The sequence below is a fragment of the Crocodylus porosus genome, unplaced genomic scaffold (genome assembly GCF_001723895.1).
Source record: "Crocodylus porosus isolate Cpor-Errol unplaced genomic scaffold, CroPor_comp1, whole genome shotgun sequence".
NCBI classification, from domain to species: Eukaryota; Metazoa; Chordata; order Crocodylia; family Crocodylidae; genus Crocodylus; species Crocodylus porosus.
The window spans coordinates 1,057,102-1,072,371 of NW_017728944.1; the positions used below are offsets into that span (position 1 = coordinate 1,057,102).

General features: G+C 47.7%; 1 protein-coding gene across 1 annotated transcript in view; it reads left to right on the top strand.

The window, feature by feature from the left end:
* LASP1 (LIM and SH3 protein 1) overlaps positions 1 to 15,270 on the top strand; it is a 57,072-nt gene that overhangs the window by 33,795 nt on the left and 8,007 nt on the right. Inside the window, exon 4 of the mRNA XM_019550266.1 lies at positions 10,546 to 10,653. Coding sequence (XP_019405811.1) covers positions 10,546 to 10,653 — 108 coding nt within the window. The remainder of the gene's footprint in view (positions 1 to 10,545; positions 10,654 to 15,270) is intronic.

Sequence of the window (15,270 nt, forward strand, 5' to 3'; positions counted from 1 at the left end):
TTCCTTCCTGCCCATCCCCTTTTGAGGACAGCATTGCTATGTGGCATGGCAGGGGGTAGGAGACAAGCTGGGTGCCAGCGTTGCTGGTATGCTGCCTACTTCATGCTGAATAACTGAACCCCAGGATATTTGTTTCATTCCTCTAGGAGGCTGGCATGAAAGCCTACCTCATCCCACTTCCTTCTTAATCTGAAGCTGCAGGAAATCTTGTTTTGACCCAGACATCTGTGCTTGATTGGAATGGCTACCCAGGTACAAGAGAGATGAAAGGGCCAATACCTCAAGCAGCAGTAGCTTGGAGGAGGAAAGAATCTCACTGGAGCAGGATCCCACTCTCCTCTGGCCCTCACAAATTGCCTAATGGCTTAGAAGGTTCCCCTTGCCTGAGTGGTGCATGCAGAGCCCGTCTAGGGAAGAGATTTCTTCTGAACTGATGTAGAACAAGCGTTTAAGAAGATTCCCAGACACTTGGAAAATACTAAATTTTATGCCTTGCTTCACCTATTCTGCATCCCACCATTTTCCAGGGTGGAAAAAGGTAGCTGTTAACAGTGCACAGCAGTTCTTGGTGGGCAGCAAAGGCCAGTGGAAAAATCCGGGGGGACTTAAGAATCTACCAGTAGAGATTTAACCTGGAGAAGGAAGAATTGTGCCAGGCTAGGTACTGGACATGAAGACCTCTAGTATCCTCTTCTGACATTTTTTGCAAGTCACTAAATCTGCTCTCTGCTTTGTTGTTCATCTGTACAATAGGCAAAATCCTTCCCTTCTTCCTAGGTGCACAGTGGTGTGCTAAGGGCAGCTGTATAAATAGCCTAACTTAGATGCACAGGTTAACTCATTCATTCCTGTAAAAGTCAGTAAAGTCCTTTAGTGACAAATGAGTTGGGGGACTAAAGGCCCCCTAAAATTGGGCACCCAAGTCTTGGTGGTCTGGGTTTTCAGACTTTACCTGTAGGCACTCTGAAGCCACTAAATACTACCTAATATCCTGTCCCCATCCCTCTCTCAGGAAAGGCTGTTCTTTCCTGAAATCACCTTTTTAGAAAGGATTTTCCTATCCTTGGTTAAGAGAGTTTGTTCAATGAACTGGTATACTGTCAATGAGACAGTATAATTCAATGGTAGTCTTAATGTTCAATGAGACCACCCCTATACTGTCAGGATTTCCTCTGAGATCTCTAATTGGTTGTGAAATGTAGGTGTGATCAGTATGTCAGACTTAGGATTCCACCTGTGAGCACTAATACCAAGCCAGAGTGATACCAAGATACCACTTTTTCTGAGCCAAAGGGAGGAGAAGCTGCTCTTAAGGAGGTGTTGGCAGATCAGATTACAATGGAGACTTGCTGCAGCCAGGAGAGCATAGGAGAAGAGGGTTAGGGACAGGTGTGGAAGTGAAGGGAGGTAGAATAGTTGAATTGGACAGAAACTGCTCTCCCCACCCCCCCACAATCATAAAATCACTATAGGCTTTCACGGAAGAAGGTCTGTGAACATACTTGTGATTTTAAGATCTTAATTCCTCTTTGCCTTTGTTCTGCCTACACAGGGAGGCTCCTATTTTCCAAACACATGCTTGTGTCTTAGAATATTTTAACTAACAGGCGCTCTTTTTCTCACCTAATGTTCCCTCTAAAGACATGAGTAGCTGCAGAATTTGTTTAGAGTATAGAATATCCTCTAGGGCTTGGATTGTGAACCCTGCCACCTGCTTCAGTTCCAGGAGGCATAAATAGCAAGGTTAGGCCAAAATTTAGGAAGGGTTTGCTGGAATAGCTGTGCTGTACCCTAGCCACGGTTGCCGCTAGCAAGAGTGTGCTAGGGTGCCAGCCAATATAAATGTTACAAAATTGTGCACTTTACCAGCCAAAGCTTTTAGATGTAGTCCTGGCCTTAGGAGGAAGATTTGGGGCTTGCCCTGTGAAGTAGTGTCTTCCTTTTTCCTGATCACTGTGCAGGGCTCCCAGGTTAAAGTCCTAACCAAGGCTCAATGGCTGAGTACTTGATCTAAAGCCAGGGTGGGCAACTTATGGCCTGCAGGCAGGATCCCGTCAACTAAGCAATGTCATTTGGCCCATAAACTAGCCCTGCAATCTTGGATTGAGAGTGGGGTTCTGGCAAGGGGAGAGGCAGACTGCCTTCAGAGCCAGCTGCACTAATTTGGCCCACCACTCATAAAAGGTTGCTGACCCCTGATGTGAAGCTTCAAGGGCCAATGCAAAGAGTAGCATTATTAGAGTTGTGGTTGTGTTCACATGGCTCACTTCAGCCTTTCCAAAGATGGCCAGGAGGCTGGGGTAGTACAGGTGCAAAGGTGCATGGTTGACAGTCCAAACGTTGCAAGTTTGAGGCCATAGAAGAAGCGCTTGCAACACAGCCCTGTCAGATTCTGATGAGTCTGCCAATTCTGCTAAATACCTTGTCGCAAGGACTCAAAAAAGGAAAGGAAAGAGATGGCCAGGAGTGGGGCTACAAAAAGAGGAGTGAAAATGGCTGGGATTCCTAGACAAGAAATGGGATGTTTCCAGAGTTGTTTTTGGAAAAACATAACCAATGCTGGGGCCACCTTCCTCTGAGACACTCCTGCTGACCTAGTATATGGTAAACACAGGCTGTAATAACTTCCCGTTCCTGTTGGCAGATGATCAGATTCCAGTGTGATGAACTTGTATATTTAATCCCCCTCCAAAACACCTCCTTGCTCACTTTGTTCTGAGTGAAGAAGCTTACCTGCTTACCAGAAGTCCACATTTGAAACTTGCCTGTGAATAGAAGAGGCTATGGTGGAACTACCTGCCATACTGGAAGTGTTAACACAGTGCTTGGTCTCTATTTATGTTTACTGAGAAGGCGTCTCTCTTTCCGGTCACTGTCAGAAGCAGATAATCAGCTCTTGTGCAGCTAAACTAGTCTTCCAAAGTGGTGGCTTTTACGCTTTCAGCCCCCACTTCCCTCCCACATGTGGCAGACAAATCACAGGCTTTCAGGTCTGGCGCTTTCCTTTCAAACTTCTGAAATTGGCACCTTGGGATGCTATCTTATGTCCCAGGGTGGAGGCTCCTGTTGTGGACAAGATGGGCAGTTTGCCCTTGAGTTCTTCCTTGTGTTCCTGTTACTGAACTGGCGTATCTGTGCCACTCCTGCTGCCTGTGGTGAGTTCAAAGGCTCGGATGCAAATATCAGCTTGATAATAAACAAGCCAAGACCTGGGCATTGCAAGGTGTGGAGCACTTTCCTAGCTGCTGTTAGGCAGTGGTTGGATGCACTGCATTAGCCATGCCAGTCTTTGGTTCAGCACATTATCTTCTGGGAATGGAGGGAACATCCCATCCAGAGTGAATTTGGTTCCAAATCCCATGTTCTGACTGCAGAAATCACATGTGCAAGGGACGTGAGTGAAAAGCTGTCAGCAGATGCTATGACAGAGCACCACTGTTTGCATCTACACAGTGCAGCAGTAATAGGCAGCTTTGATGTTGCAAAGGTTGGGTAGAACCTTGTTCACTTTGAGCCAGGAGACTTCTTAAATGTCTAAATTGGATCCAGTGATGGGGAGGGAGATGATCAAGGTGGCAGGAAGCTCTGGCTTACAGAGCTCTGTTTGGCTGCAGACCTCTAGGTACAGTTTGTCCACTTTTGCTGTGACCTTAGACAGGTTGCTCCCCTTAAATGATGCCTTCCTTGCTGTGATGTTCTCTGTTAACGTGCTCTAAAGTCTGCAAAAAGATTCCCCACCCCCTCCAGCTAAAGCAGTGCACACTGACTGCTGCTCAAGGGAGCTTGGAGCCCAGTTTAAAGAGGGTGAATTTAAGAAATCTGTAGCCCTACCTGTCAGTTCTCACCAATCTCTCTGTAAGTCAGTTGAACTAATTACATTGGAACCTATTGCCTTCGTCAATCAGGCTCGTGTATACAAATCTCCAGATAAACTAATTGCTTTCTTTTTGCTTTTCCTGCTTTCCCCTTGGCTGTTTTGCTCAGGGTTGGGAAGAGGGATCCTTCTGACGGAAAGCAATCTCTTTTTTTAAAAATGTCTCTTTAAAGGCTCAGGTGAATGGAATTGCAACAGTAACGGAGGAGTGTGAGAGCTGCCTGGGAGGGGGCATCTCCCACCAGCTTTCTAACTTCCTCCTTGATGCATTTTTGCCTCCGTCTCTGAACACCCCCCTCCCACACCCCTTTCCCTTTTTTCATGGCTCATAATAGTCTGATGCAAAGCAGTACATGGGAAAGTGCTGGTTCGCCTGACTCTTGTCTGGCCTTCTGCAGGCAGCAGCACAGCATAGACTCCAGCTGAGTGCCCATATAAGGGCAGAAAGAGCTGAAAGGCTGCCTTGTCTGAGCACTTCCTCCCTCCTATGTTGCTTGCTTAACCCTTTCAAGTGTAGCACCACAGAAACAACACTCTCTCTTCCTGTACAGGCATACCTCGTTTTATTGCGCTTCGCTTTATTGCGCTTCGCAGATATTGCGTTTTTTACAAATTGAAGATTTGTGGCAACCCTGCATCGAGCAAGTCTATCGGCACCATTTTTCCATCGGTTAGCATTTTTTAGCAATACAGTATTTTTTTAATTAAGGTCTGTACATTCTTTTTTTAGACATAATGCTACTGCATACTTAATAGACTACAGTATAGTGTAAACATAACTTTTATATGCACTGGGAAACCAAAAAATTAATGTGACTTGCTTTATTGCGATATTTGCTTTATTGCGGTGGTCTGGAACTGAACCCGCAATATCTCCGAGGTATGCCTGTATATGGAGCCTGTGGCCTGCTAAAGCCAGGCAGGGCCAGGCTTCCTCCTGACCATCTCTCACCCCCCAACCTTATCCCCTATGCATTGTGCTTGAGTAGTTGCAGGATGTGCTGAACACAAGGTCATGACTAGTCCACCGCCCCTCTGTCTCACCGCTGTACTGCAGGTCCGTCAAGCACTCAGATTTCACTTGCATTGCATTGCATGTGTGGGCAGTGCCACCATTGTGGAGATCCATCCTTGCTGGCTGGCAGAGCTGGTCTCAGAAATGTTCTTCATACCAGTCCTGCATAGGGCTTTCTTTTAGCTGGGGGTGATTTGGGATCTGAATTTGCCCCCTGCTGCTGCCAAGTGGTGACGTGTGAATTTCTTGTGTTATCGGAGAGAAGTTCCTGGCAGCTGAATGTTAAAGGAGAAATCTGGAAGGATTGGAGGGGGAGCCACATGGCCTCAGGATGGGAAATGTTGTGGGTGTAATCTCTCACACAACTTGACAGCCAGTGTGGATGTATTAGGTTCATGACTTGGGTTTCCACATCAGTTCTCTCTGGTTACTATAACCTTTGTTTCCCTACTCCTTCCACTTCTCCTAGCCAGTCAGGCTCCTTTGTGCATCAGATTGATATCTGCATGGTGCCCAATAGGAGACTGGCTATGCTGAGTGTCCCCAAACAGGTTCTGTTCTTCCCCACAGCCTCTTGCAAGGGGTCAATAGATTCTGTCCTTTGGGAGCTCAAAAGTAGCGACTCCTACAGCCCAAGTCCTGACTCAACACTCTGAATGAAGCCAAGGTTTAAGAACAGAGTAAATAGGGTTAATATACAACTTTGACTTTCTAACATACCAAGCCAGTTAGTCATAGGCTAGAGGACATACATCCTGGGCCTATGATTTGTCACCCTGTATAATGGGCCAGTTATACCCATTCAGGCTGGGGGATGAGAGGTGTCACAGGTTCTCTTGCAATTGTATTAACTTGGTTGCTTTTTGGCTGGCTCATAGTAAACTTTCCTTGAGCTGCTTCTTCCTACTTGGTGGTGTTCCCTGTGGCTGTCCCTCAACTCAGCTGAGTGGATTTCTCTGCTTCTCAATATTTTTCTGGGCAGGCCAGCTGGCTTGCTGCTTCTAAGGGTGACATATCCAGTACAGTTCACTAAGCCTTGCTTTCCTAACGTAGTGTTAGGATGAAAAATCTGTCACGGAGTGGACTAACTCCTCAGTCAAAACTATTTTGACTTAATCGTAGGCTTCTGTGATTCCAGCATCAAAACCACTGTAGGCAGCACTCTGCACTGGTGAAAGGTCAGAGTCTCTTATAGAACTTATAGAAAACTTCCCATTTCAAAAGCTCTCTGCAGGTGCTATGCCGAGAGCCATGTGAAGGGGCATCTCTACAATCCATGCACCAGCTGCCATTGCAGGGATTCTGCTGCTGCTGCTGCCCCTTTGGGCAGACATGCTGGGGAAGGGGTGCACTTGACTGGAGCCCTGCTATTTGCTGTTGCCTTCAGGATCCATTCTTGCCCCCTGGACCTGGGGGAAGGAGGAGGGAGCTCTGCACTGATGTGGTGGACCTCTCCCTGCAAGTAGAAACGCACCAAGTCTGAGGGCTGCTTCTGGTAGCATGCTGTCTGGTACAGTGCACTAGGAGTGTGATGAGACAACCGGAGCAGCTGAATTCCATACCAGCCCTACACTTCTGTGAGTTTCTGACCAAGACTTAGAGGTACGGTATTGGAGGGTGCTGGCCAACCCTAGTGTAGACGAGGCAGCATTTAGTAACTTTTACTGAGTCACCAGTGCCCTATGCTGCCTTGTCTGCACTAAGATTAATTATCAAACCCCCATGAATCCTAGCACAGACAACACAAACTGTAGGCAATGCAGTGAGCTGCTCCTGCTTCCAACTAATCCATGATGCTAGCTTTCATTGCTCACTCTCTGAATTTTCCAGCAACCTTTTTGCTTTTTTTCCCCGCCTGTGTTGCCTTTAGTCTTGGGAAGAACTCCCCCATAAACATCAGCAAAGTCCTCTTACTGCCAAGAGTGCTCTAAGGATAATGTGCCTGCAGGAAGCTTGGCAACATAACTAAGTGCAGTCTATTATGCTGACCAGTGATATCTGCATCTTTTGCCTTGTGCTGCCACATCTCTTTCTGTATCAATCTAAATAACTGGGGGCAGAGACCATCTCTCTCTCTCTAGTTCTCTTCATACACTTCTAGCACAGAGGAATCCTGGTCTGGGAGTAGGGCTCTGAGGTCAGATGCTAACACTTTTGTATTACCACATGCTGGCTAATGCTTGTGAAAAATGTCCTCATATTTTGTCCACATCCTATTTCAGTTTCACAGCAAACATCCCAGCAGCGGGGACCACATTTTTCATTATTCTTATGCAGCAGTTTGACCAAACTGAACACCCTCTTTCAGTGACTTCCCCCTGGGGCTGCTGAGGTTAATTATAATGAAATTGTTCTATAGTAATGTAGTGAGCGGGCAGAATTAAAACTAGAGGGGAATCTGGGGTTCAAGTTGTCCAGCTCAGTGTATTAATTGCATTTTGTCTGGCCTCCCGTGCATCCTAAATTGTGCTAGCTAACCTCATGCCTTTAGTTTGGGCAAGTCCAAAGTGAATGAGGCTTGCATGGGAAGATAGGCAGACAAAGTTCTTTTGCGTGAATCTGATATCTTTTATTAGACCAATTTAAATAGTTGGAAAATAATTATTAAGCAAGCTTTTGGGTTCCAACTATTTAAGTTGGTCTAATAAAAGATATCAGATTCACGCAAAGAACCTTGTCTGCCTATGTCTTTAGACTAGCATGGCTACAACCTACATCCCTGTTGCATGGGAAGAAGCACTTCTTGCTTATTGGCTTTGGTAGACACCAGTAAAAAATATTCTGAACCCTGTGTGAGGCTTTCTTAGGTTTGCTGGGATGGTCCTCTTAGTTTCTCTGTACAGAGCCTGAGAATCAGGGCTTAAGATGGCCGGGAACCTAGAGACACTGGAAAATGCCAGTTGCTGGAAGTTTTTTTTAAATGATTGTTACAGATACTGGTCTGGTTTAGGCAAGATGTTTCTGCCCTTGGGCATGGGTGTGCATAAGGTAACTGACCTCCTGAGGGCTGTTCCAGCCCAATTTCTTCCCCCCAAATGATTTTATTGAAAGTCTGTGGTAATGGAGTCATTGGTCGTCTTCCTTAACAGCTCAATAGGTTTTTTGTCTCCCCAGCTCTGTCTGTCCTGTGGACAAGCAGCCAGGCAAATGGAGTGGTGTAGTCTTCCTGAGGAACTGTTCTCTTCCCTCTGAGTGAATGAGCAGCCCTGAGTGCTCTGTCATGTTCCTCCTAGCTTTCTCCCCCCCCCCCCTAATATTACTGATCAGGACCTCAAAGCTTTCTGGGCTTCTGAAAGACCCTGCTTGCAGGTTTCTCAGTGCTGCATGCACACAATTGGCTGAGGGCAGGATAGCAAAGGGTCTGGAACTTGCTCCCACGAACCCTTTCCTTGCATAGGCAGCCATTCAGCCTCCTGAATCCAAGCTTGGCAGTCGGCATGAGTTTTTTCTGCTGGTTGTGGGATGGGAAGGGTTACAGGAAGCTGGCTGTGCTGGCCAGACATTCTGGTGTCTGGCTGCTGCTTGGATGAGCACTCCCCTGCTCCTAGGTGAGGAGTGGGAGGGAATGACTGTCCTCATATTCCCCTCTCTTTTCCTGCTCTTCTTGCCCTCCCAGCCCTTTCTCCTTATAAGGAGGCTTCTGCTCCAATTCCTTGTGGCTGCAGTCAGAAGTGGGGGCTGGGAAGGGGCAGTATCTGAAACCTGAAGGAGGCTGCCTGAAGGCTCGTTCCCCAAGTGTGCTGTCTGCGCCTTCCCCTGAGAGAAGCAAGCGCTTAAGACAGTGGTTATCACCGTCCTTGAGATACCTCTTGGAAAATGCCAGCTCTTACAGTTTACACCTGTTTTGTTGTGTTTTCTCTTTTTTTTTTTTGTTTTTTTGGTTTTTTTTATGGGGGAGTGGGTGGGTTTTTTGACAACAGAAAATTAAAGGGAGCAATTATTCTGTTGCAATGGATCTGGACTACAATGGGTCAGAATGTTTTAGACACTGTTGGAAATCCCTGGGTGTATCTTGTGAACTGCAAATCCCTGGGTGTATCTTGTGAATTGTTTGCACGCCTAACAGTGTGGTACCCCGTGGCACCCTTGAAAGGACCTCAAGGCACTTCAGGGTGTTGTGGCAGCCTGGTTGAGAATCGGTGGATTAGGAGCATCCAGGTTAAAGTTGAGATAAGGCACTGTACGCTTTGATGGCTTTGCCTGCTCTTGCCACCTATCACACTGGGGAATGGACAGTTAATCCATCCAAAACTATCAATTTGGAAGTTCAGTGGAGACAATAACTCTTCAGTGCAGGACAGGGTTGTGCCAGTTCTGGGAATACTCTGTGGTAGCCTGTCAAGGCCAGAGGTTCTGCTTTACTAGGCTGTTAGTGCAGTTGTGTCTGTATGTGGGGAGGGAGAGGTCAAGGTGTTTTTGGTGCCTCTGGAAGCATCACAGGGAAGTGTGGTTTGTTGGTTTTGTTTTTTTTTCCCGCAATTTCCCTGTAGGCTTCTAGAAGGTGTTGGTTAATACAGATCCTCCTCTGTACACGTGTGCATGTGCACCGCCCCCCCCCCCCCCCCCCCTTGTCCCAAGTTGACTTTTTTTTTTTTTTTTTTTAAATATGGGTTTCCTTAAGGGGATCCAAAGGGACTGTGTAGAAGTCCCACGATGCTCCTTAGGCATTTCTGAAAATTCCTCTCAGTATTTCTAGGGCTTCTTCCCCTGTGGTGCTACACTGCCAGCTGATCCTGGTATGCTAGGAAAAGCCCAGGCACTGACAGTTCACTCCTCAAAAGGAGGATGAGTGGGATTTGGGTGTTTCCTGACCTAGGCTGGCACTTTTAGCTGGAGTTCCTATTTGGAACTTCTACTCTATAAATAACCAATGAGCAGTCATGGAAGCTGCCTGCACCTGTGACCATCTCACTTTGTTGTGAAAATGGGGATCCTTTTTCTGCTGGCTGCAGGTGAAAGCCAGCAGAGCAGCTTCCATCAGGTGAGGGCTTAAGCATTCCTTCCATGCAGAAGGGGCTGAGTTCATGACTTGGTCTTCAGCCTCTGTAGAGGCTTGTTATGGCTCTGGGATGGTGGGGATGTGTGCACATCTGTCCTGGTGTGGGGTAGGATTTTGCACAGACCCCTGGCAGTCACTAGAGACAAGGCTGTTAAGAAGAACTGGGTGGTAGCCTGTCAGTGTGTTTTAACAGTGTGCTGCTGGAACCCCTTTCTGAGGAGGGATGAGAGCCAACATAGTTTTTGTATAAAGCAGTAAGGAATTCCAGGTATTTCCAACTGGGCAGTGGGTAGGGAAGAATGTTGTCTTCGGTATAATGACCTTTTAATCTGGATATGGTTGATATATTCTGTCTTCCTCATTTCTCCTGCCGTGTAACGTAGCTATGATCTTTCTGAATTCTACCACAGAATGAATGGATGTCATTCATTGCAGAAATGCCTCACTGGTGGTTTACAAAAGCCCTCTTAAATACCATGGCTCTACCATCATTTTTAGGAGCGTCTCCTTTGTAGGCCTGTAGGCTGGCTACAAAGGCTGTCCCCCAGTGCCTGGGAAAGATGGGTCTCACTGACATTGGGTCTTGCCAAACAGGCCCCTCTCTCTATGTGATTCTCACCATCTCACTGTTTGTTTCCATTCTCCCCTTGTACCCAGATTCGCTACAAGGAGGAATTTGAGAAGAACAAGGGAAAGGGCTTCAGTGTGGTGGCTGATACCCCCGAGCTGCAGAGAATCAAGAAGACTCAGGATCAGATCAGCAACGTAAGTCATTTTTAGTCATGGTAGATCGTATTATGGCTGTCAGTCCTCTGGGGCTGGGTGGGGCTTGGACTACACAATGGGGGACAGAAGAGCAACTCACTAATTAATACAAACCCATTAGCTGTCTTGGGGAGGGGGTGACTGGGGACAGGACACACTTCATGAATTTTTGTTTATAAAATGTGGAGTTTTTTCTCGAGGCCCTTCTGTTAATATACATAACAATGGTTTAAATTTTTAGTTGTTCTGCTGTAGAAACAAATTCCCTAAACTTCATATTCTGTGACGCTTCCTCATTTTTCCCCTAAGCCTTGAAAAGATGGGGAAGGGGTTCCATTATGGAGTACGGTACATGTGGTGCTGCTGCTGTCTGTTGTTGTGCCCCCTGCTGGTAGCAAGCAGACTGCTGCTCCCTCCCATGGAAGTGCCAGAGCATAGAGTGATGGACTCCAGTTTACCATCTGTGTGTTCTCTGGTTCATATTTCTTCATGGACACTCCAGCCAAATGCACAACTCTTCCTTCTGCCTCCTGTCTCTTAAACAGCTGTGCAGTGTCCTCTGCCAGCTTTCTCTTGCCTTGACCCCACCCCTTATTGTGTGAAGCCGGTTTCAGCTGTCAAGCTGGTTTTTGGAGGTTTTTACTGCAGCTGCTGCTGGCGCTGTCGTGTGCGTGGGTAGAATAGACGTGGCCTCCACAGCAGTCCCAGTACTTGCTGCCACGAGCCCCACTCAAGCAGGACAGGCTACATAACCTGATTTCCTGTCTATCATTAAAGCTGTGATCAGGAGGCTGAAAGCTGGCCTTGCTGGAGGGATGCAAGCTGAGCGCCAGTGTGCTGGCTCACCCCTGACCCAAGGGGACCTTTTTTCTGGGGTCTAGCCTTGTGGGTCTTGATCTCTGCCAACTCTCCCAAAAGGAAGTTTTGACCTTGGTTCTGGTAGCTATTGGCTTCTAGCACCTTTCCCTTTTAAGGACCCATACTCAAGTTCTTTAATTCATCTCCAAACAGTGTTTTGGTGGCCACTATCTTCAGCCATAGGGTTGTCCTGCAGGGCACCAGCTGTGACTCCTGTATCCACTTCACCTTAGCATTCTCTACTCCTCACATCAGTTGCTCCCAGTTAATGCCTGCTGCCTCTATAACTAGCCCTAATGATAGTCTTGGATGGGTTTGGGAGAATATTAAACTAATAGTTTAGAGACTTTACTATTAAATCTGGGAATGGCAGGTAGCATTTAACCTGGTAGTTCAATCTGTTGCAGAGAGTAAGCTGATGCCCTTTCTACCAGTTAGTGATGCTGCAAAACAGTGATTCTCAATCCTTTTTAGACTCAAGGCACTATCAAGGAAAATGCCAGCCCTTAGTGTTCATTTGTTGTGTTGTTTTTTTTCCTGAAGAAAAATAAGAGAGCAGATCTATTGCAGAGAAGTTGGACCACATCAGGTCAGGATGTTTTTCACACTAGATTTCTATTTGAAATCTCTGGGTTTATCTTGTGAATCATGTTTACACACCAACAGTGCTAATGTTGTGTGGCACTCTGTGGCACCCTCAAGGCACCCCAGAGTGCTGCAGCAACCTGGGTGAGCATCATTGTTCTAAAAGCTCTGCCACTGAAGGTTGCTGCCCTTTCTTCACAATGAAGTGGTTGGGAGGAGGGTCACTGCATGGCTGGTGTACATGCATGCTGGCCCTGTTGCAGTAAGTACTTTGGGTTTAGGGTGATTTATGCTGCATTCTCTTATATCTGTGGGGAGGACCGGTCCCTGCTTTCAGGTTTTCTGGGGTTTGTTGTTGGGGAGGTGGCAGCAGCATTGGCTTCCTCCAGAACAACAAGGGTTAACCAACCTTTTAGCTGCTGATTGAATGTCATACTTGTGCTAGAATTCCCTTATCAGAGTCCCAGAGACTGTTGCAAACCCTGGCCTGGTCAAGGACAGGATCCAGAGTTCTGACTTCTGGCTGACCAGCAAAACCAGCTCCAAATGCTGCAGCTTTCCACGTGATCACTTTACTTTTTCCACTTGATAAGCTGCTGGCATTACTCACTTCCCCTTCCTCAAGACCCATGGGTTACAGGGTCAATGCCCTAGGGTCCCTTCATGTTGGGCTAGCCAGCACAGGGGGGGCTGCAGAGCAGCTGTAGTATTCCTAGAGTGCATTCCCCTGTGATACCCAGGGTGCCCCTTGCCAGGTTGGCTCTATGCCCGTCTCCCCTATGGGGCTGGAGCATTCCAATGCGCTGACACCCCTTCAGCTGCCACAGTGCCCAGAGTGGCCATGGCAACAAGGGTACAAGTTGGGGCAGACCACACAGCTGTCTTCACACATGGTCAGCTTTTGAATTATTTTTCCAGCAGCCCTGAGGTAGAGGAGGTATAAACTCCCCTCAGCCTATCTGTAGGGCTCTGTGCAGGGAGATTCTGGCTCAGTGTTTTAGGGGGACTATTTGGACTCTAGGAAGCCGCACCCTATCTCCCTTCCTTCCCACCCAACAGGAAGTTGAGGGCAGACTGTTGCCCTTGTCAATGTTTGGGTGCGGAGATCCTCCCACTGACTCTCATGGCCAACTACAGTCTAGGCTGCTAGGGACAGGTAGAGCTAGAGTGGTCTGGGGTATAGAGGATCCTTCTAGGTGCTACCTGGTGTGTTGCCCTTCCCTGAGTGGAGCAGGGCAGTGTACAGGAAAATGCAGAGACCCTGCCAGCGTTCACACAAAGTGCAGGATCCCGATTGTTTGTTTGGCTGCTCTCTTCCCACAGGAATTCAAACTACATTTTGCATAAGCAAATGCCTGACAGGCAGAGTTCCCATATTCCTCTTCCTTCTGATCTCATTATGTGGATTCTCTTGCTGGGGACTGCAAGGACAGGGCCCATGCCTGAGTGACAGGAAGAAGCAGCAAATGCTCCCCTGACTGCAGTCTGCATCCCTGCAATAGCCAGTGAGCAGGGAGGCCTAGTGATCCTGCAAGGGTAAGAGAAAAGGACTGCTAAGGTAGGGGCCCACTTTATCTGTGGGACAAGGAGAGCCAGAAGCTCTGCTTCGGAGAGGGAAAGAAGCAGTGATGCCTTGCAGTTGTATGATATGTTGTTACATGAAAATAGGCTCTGGTGAATGGAGAACCTGCAGCCAGTTCACTTCCCCATGGGTTGTTTCAGTTGGCCTTTTAGCCATTAACTCACTGGCAGAGGAAATGTTGCTTTCTTCCCCCAAAGCACAGTCCCCTTTTGAAACTGCATCCTGCCCACCTGCCACATTGCCTGGGCCCATGTTGGGAGGGGGTGATGGGTGGTGCTTATAGTGCTATAGAAAACTCAGTTTTGAGGAAGACTGTGTCAAGGTTAGTAGTTTCTGCACAGTACAGTGAGGAGTGGAGAGCCAAATAGAGGCAGGGAAGGAGCCTCCCAGCAGATAACTCCTGGAGGGGGGCTATTCAGTTGGCTGCCACTGGGACTCCCTGTTGTCCCTAACAAAATCAAGCAAGTTGTGCTCTGGTTTTCTTTCTGATTTTAGGTTTGGGGCTCAGCCCTGTCCTAAGGACCATCTGCACAACCTCCCCATTCACTCCTAAGTCTGGGAGCAGTTCAGAGCAGGAGCTCCCTATTATACAGTCTGGCTGGCTGTCCTGCCCTCCATAAAGATGACCTACTTTTGTAAGAAAACCCCCACTCCAGACCAAGGGGCCTGACAGCACAGGCTCATGAGGGAAGCTGGCAGCTGAGAGGGCATGGGATCAGTAAGGTGTCCAGTAGGACATTAATGTTCCTGGAGAAGGAGCAAGGCTGACAACTTCCCTTCCCATCCCTGAGACTTCAAAGCTGCTGCATGGCTCACCTGCTGAAAGGTAACGCTGAGGTTCTGGAAACCAATGGTAAAATAACACCCCTTTGTTATGCCCTGTGGAAGGCACTTGTCCAGGTTTCTGCTGAGGGAACTGACCTACTGACTGAGCCAGGAACTAAAAACCAGTGTTGGCTGTGGCCAGTAGACTGAACTGGCTTGTTGCAGGCAGAGCTGTCCCTGGTCAGGATTTCAGGAGATAAGTCCAAACAGGGTGCAACTCTTGCCTTGCTGTGTTATGGGGGAATTCCCTTCCCAGCAGCAAGGCTCTGTTCCAGGCTTTACTTCTTGCTCTTGCCTGTGCTGGCAGAGTTCCTGTTGCTCCCTTCAGTAAATAACTGTTTAACCAGCAAGTGAATGGGCTCCAGGTGTTGTCTGATTGGCTGTGTATTTGTTAACACAAGTGGCTATTAATTTTTACACCCACGCCCAGACGGTTGGAGTTAACCCTTCCCTTCTGACCTATGCTCGGAGAATAAAATGAGAAACAGACTGCACTGGAGAGAGCTCTTTCTATGCTAGGTATCAAAGGCTGGGACTAGTCATGTGTGTCCTGGCAGCACCTCTTGGCTCCTTCCCTGATCCCACTTAGCCCAGTGAGCCAGAGGTTGGGACCCTTCAAACTTCTATTTAAAAGTGAGGTTTCTGGGTCAGATGTTTGCCTGAGAGGTCTTGTTTCTGGGAGGCTGTAACAGATGTGATGAGGAGACACCAGACCATGAGTCTTGTGGGTGGGAGGGAGGGGAGGAAACAAATATTCAGAAACCCTT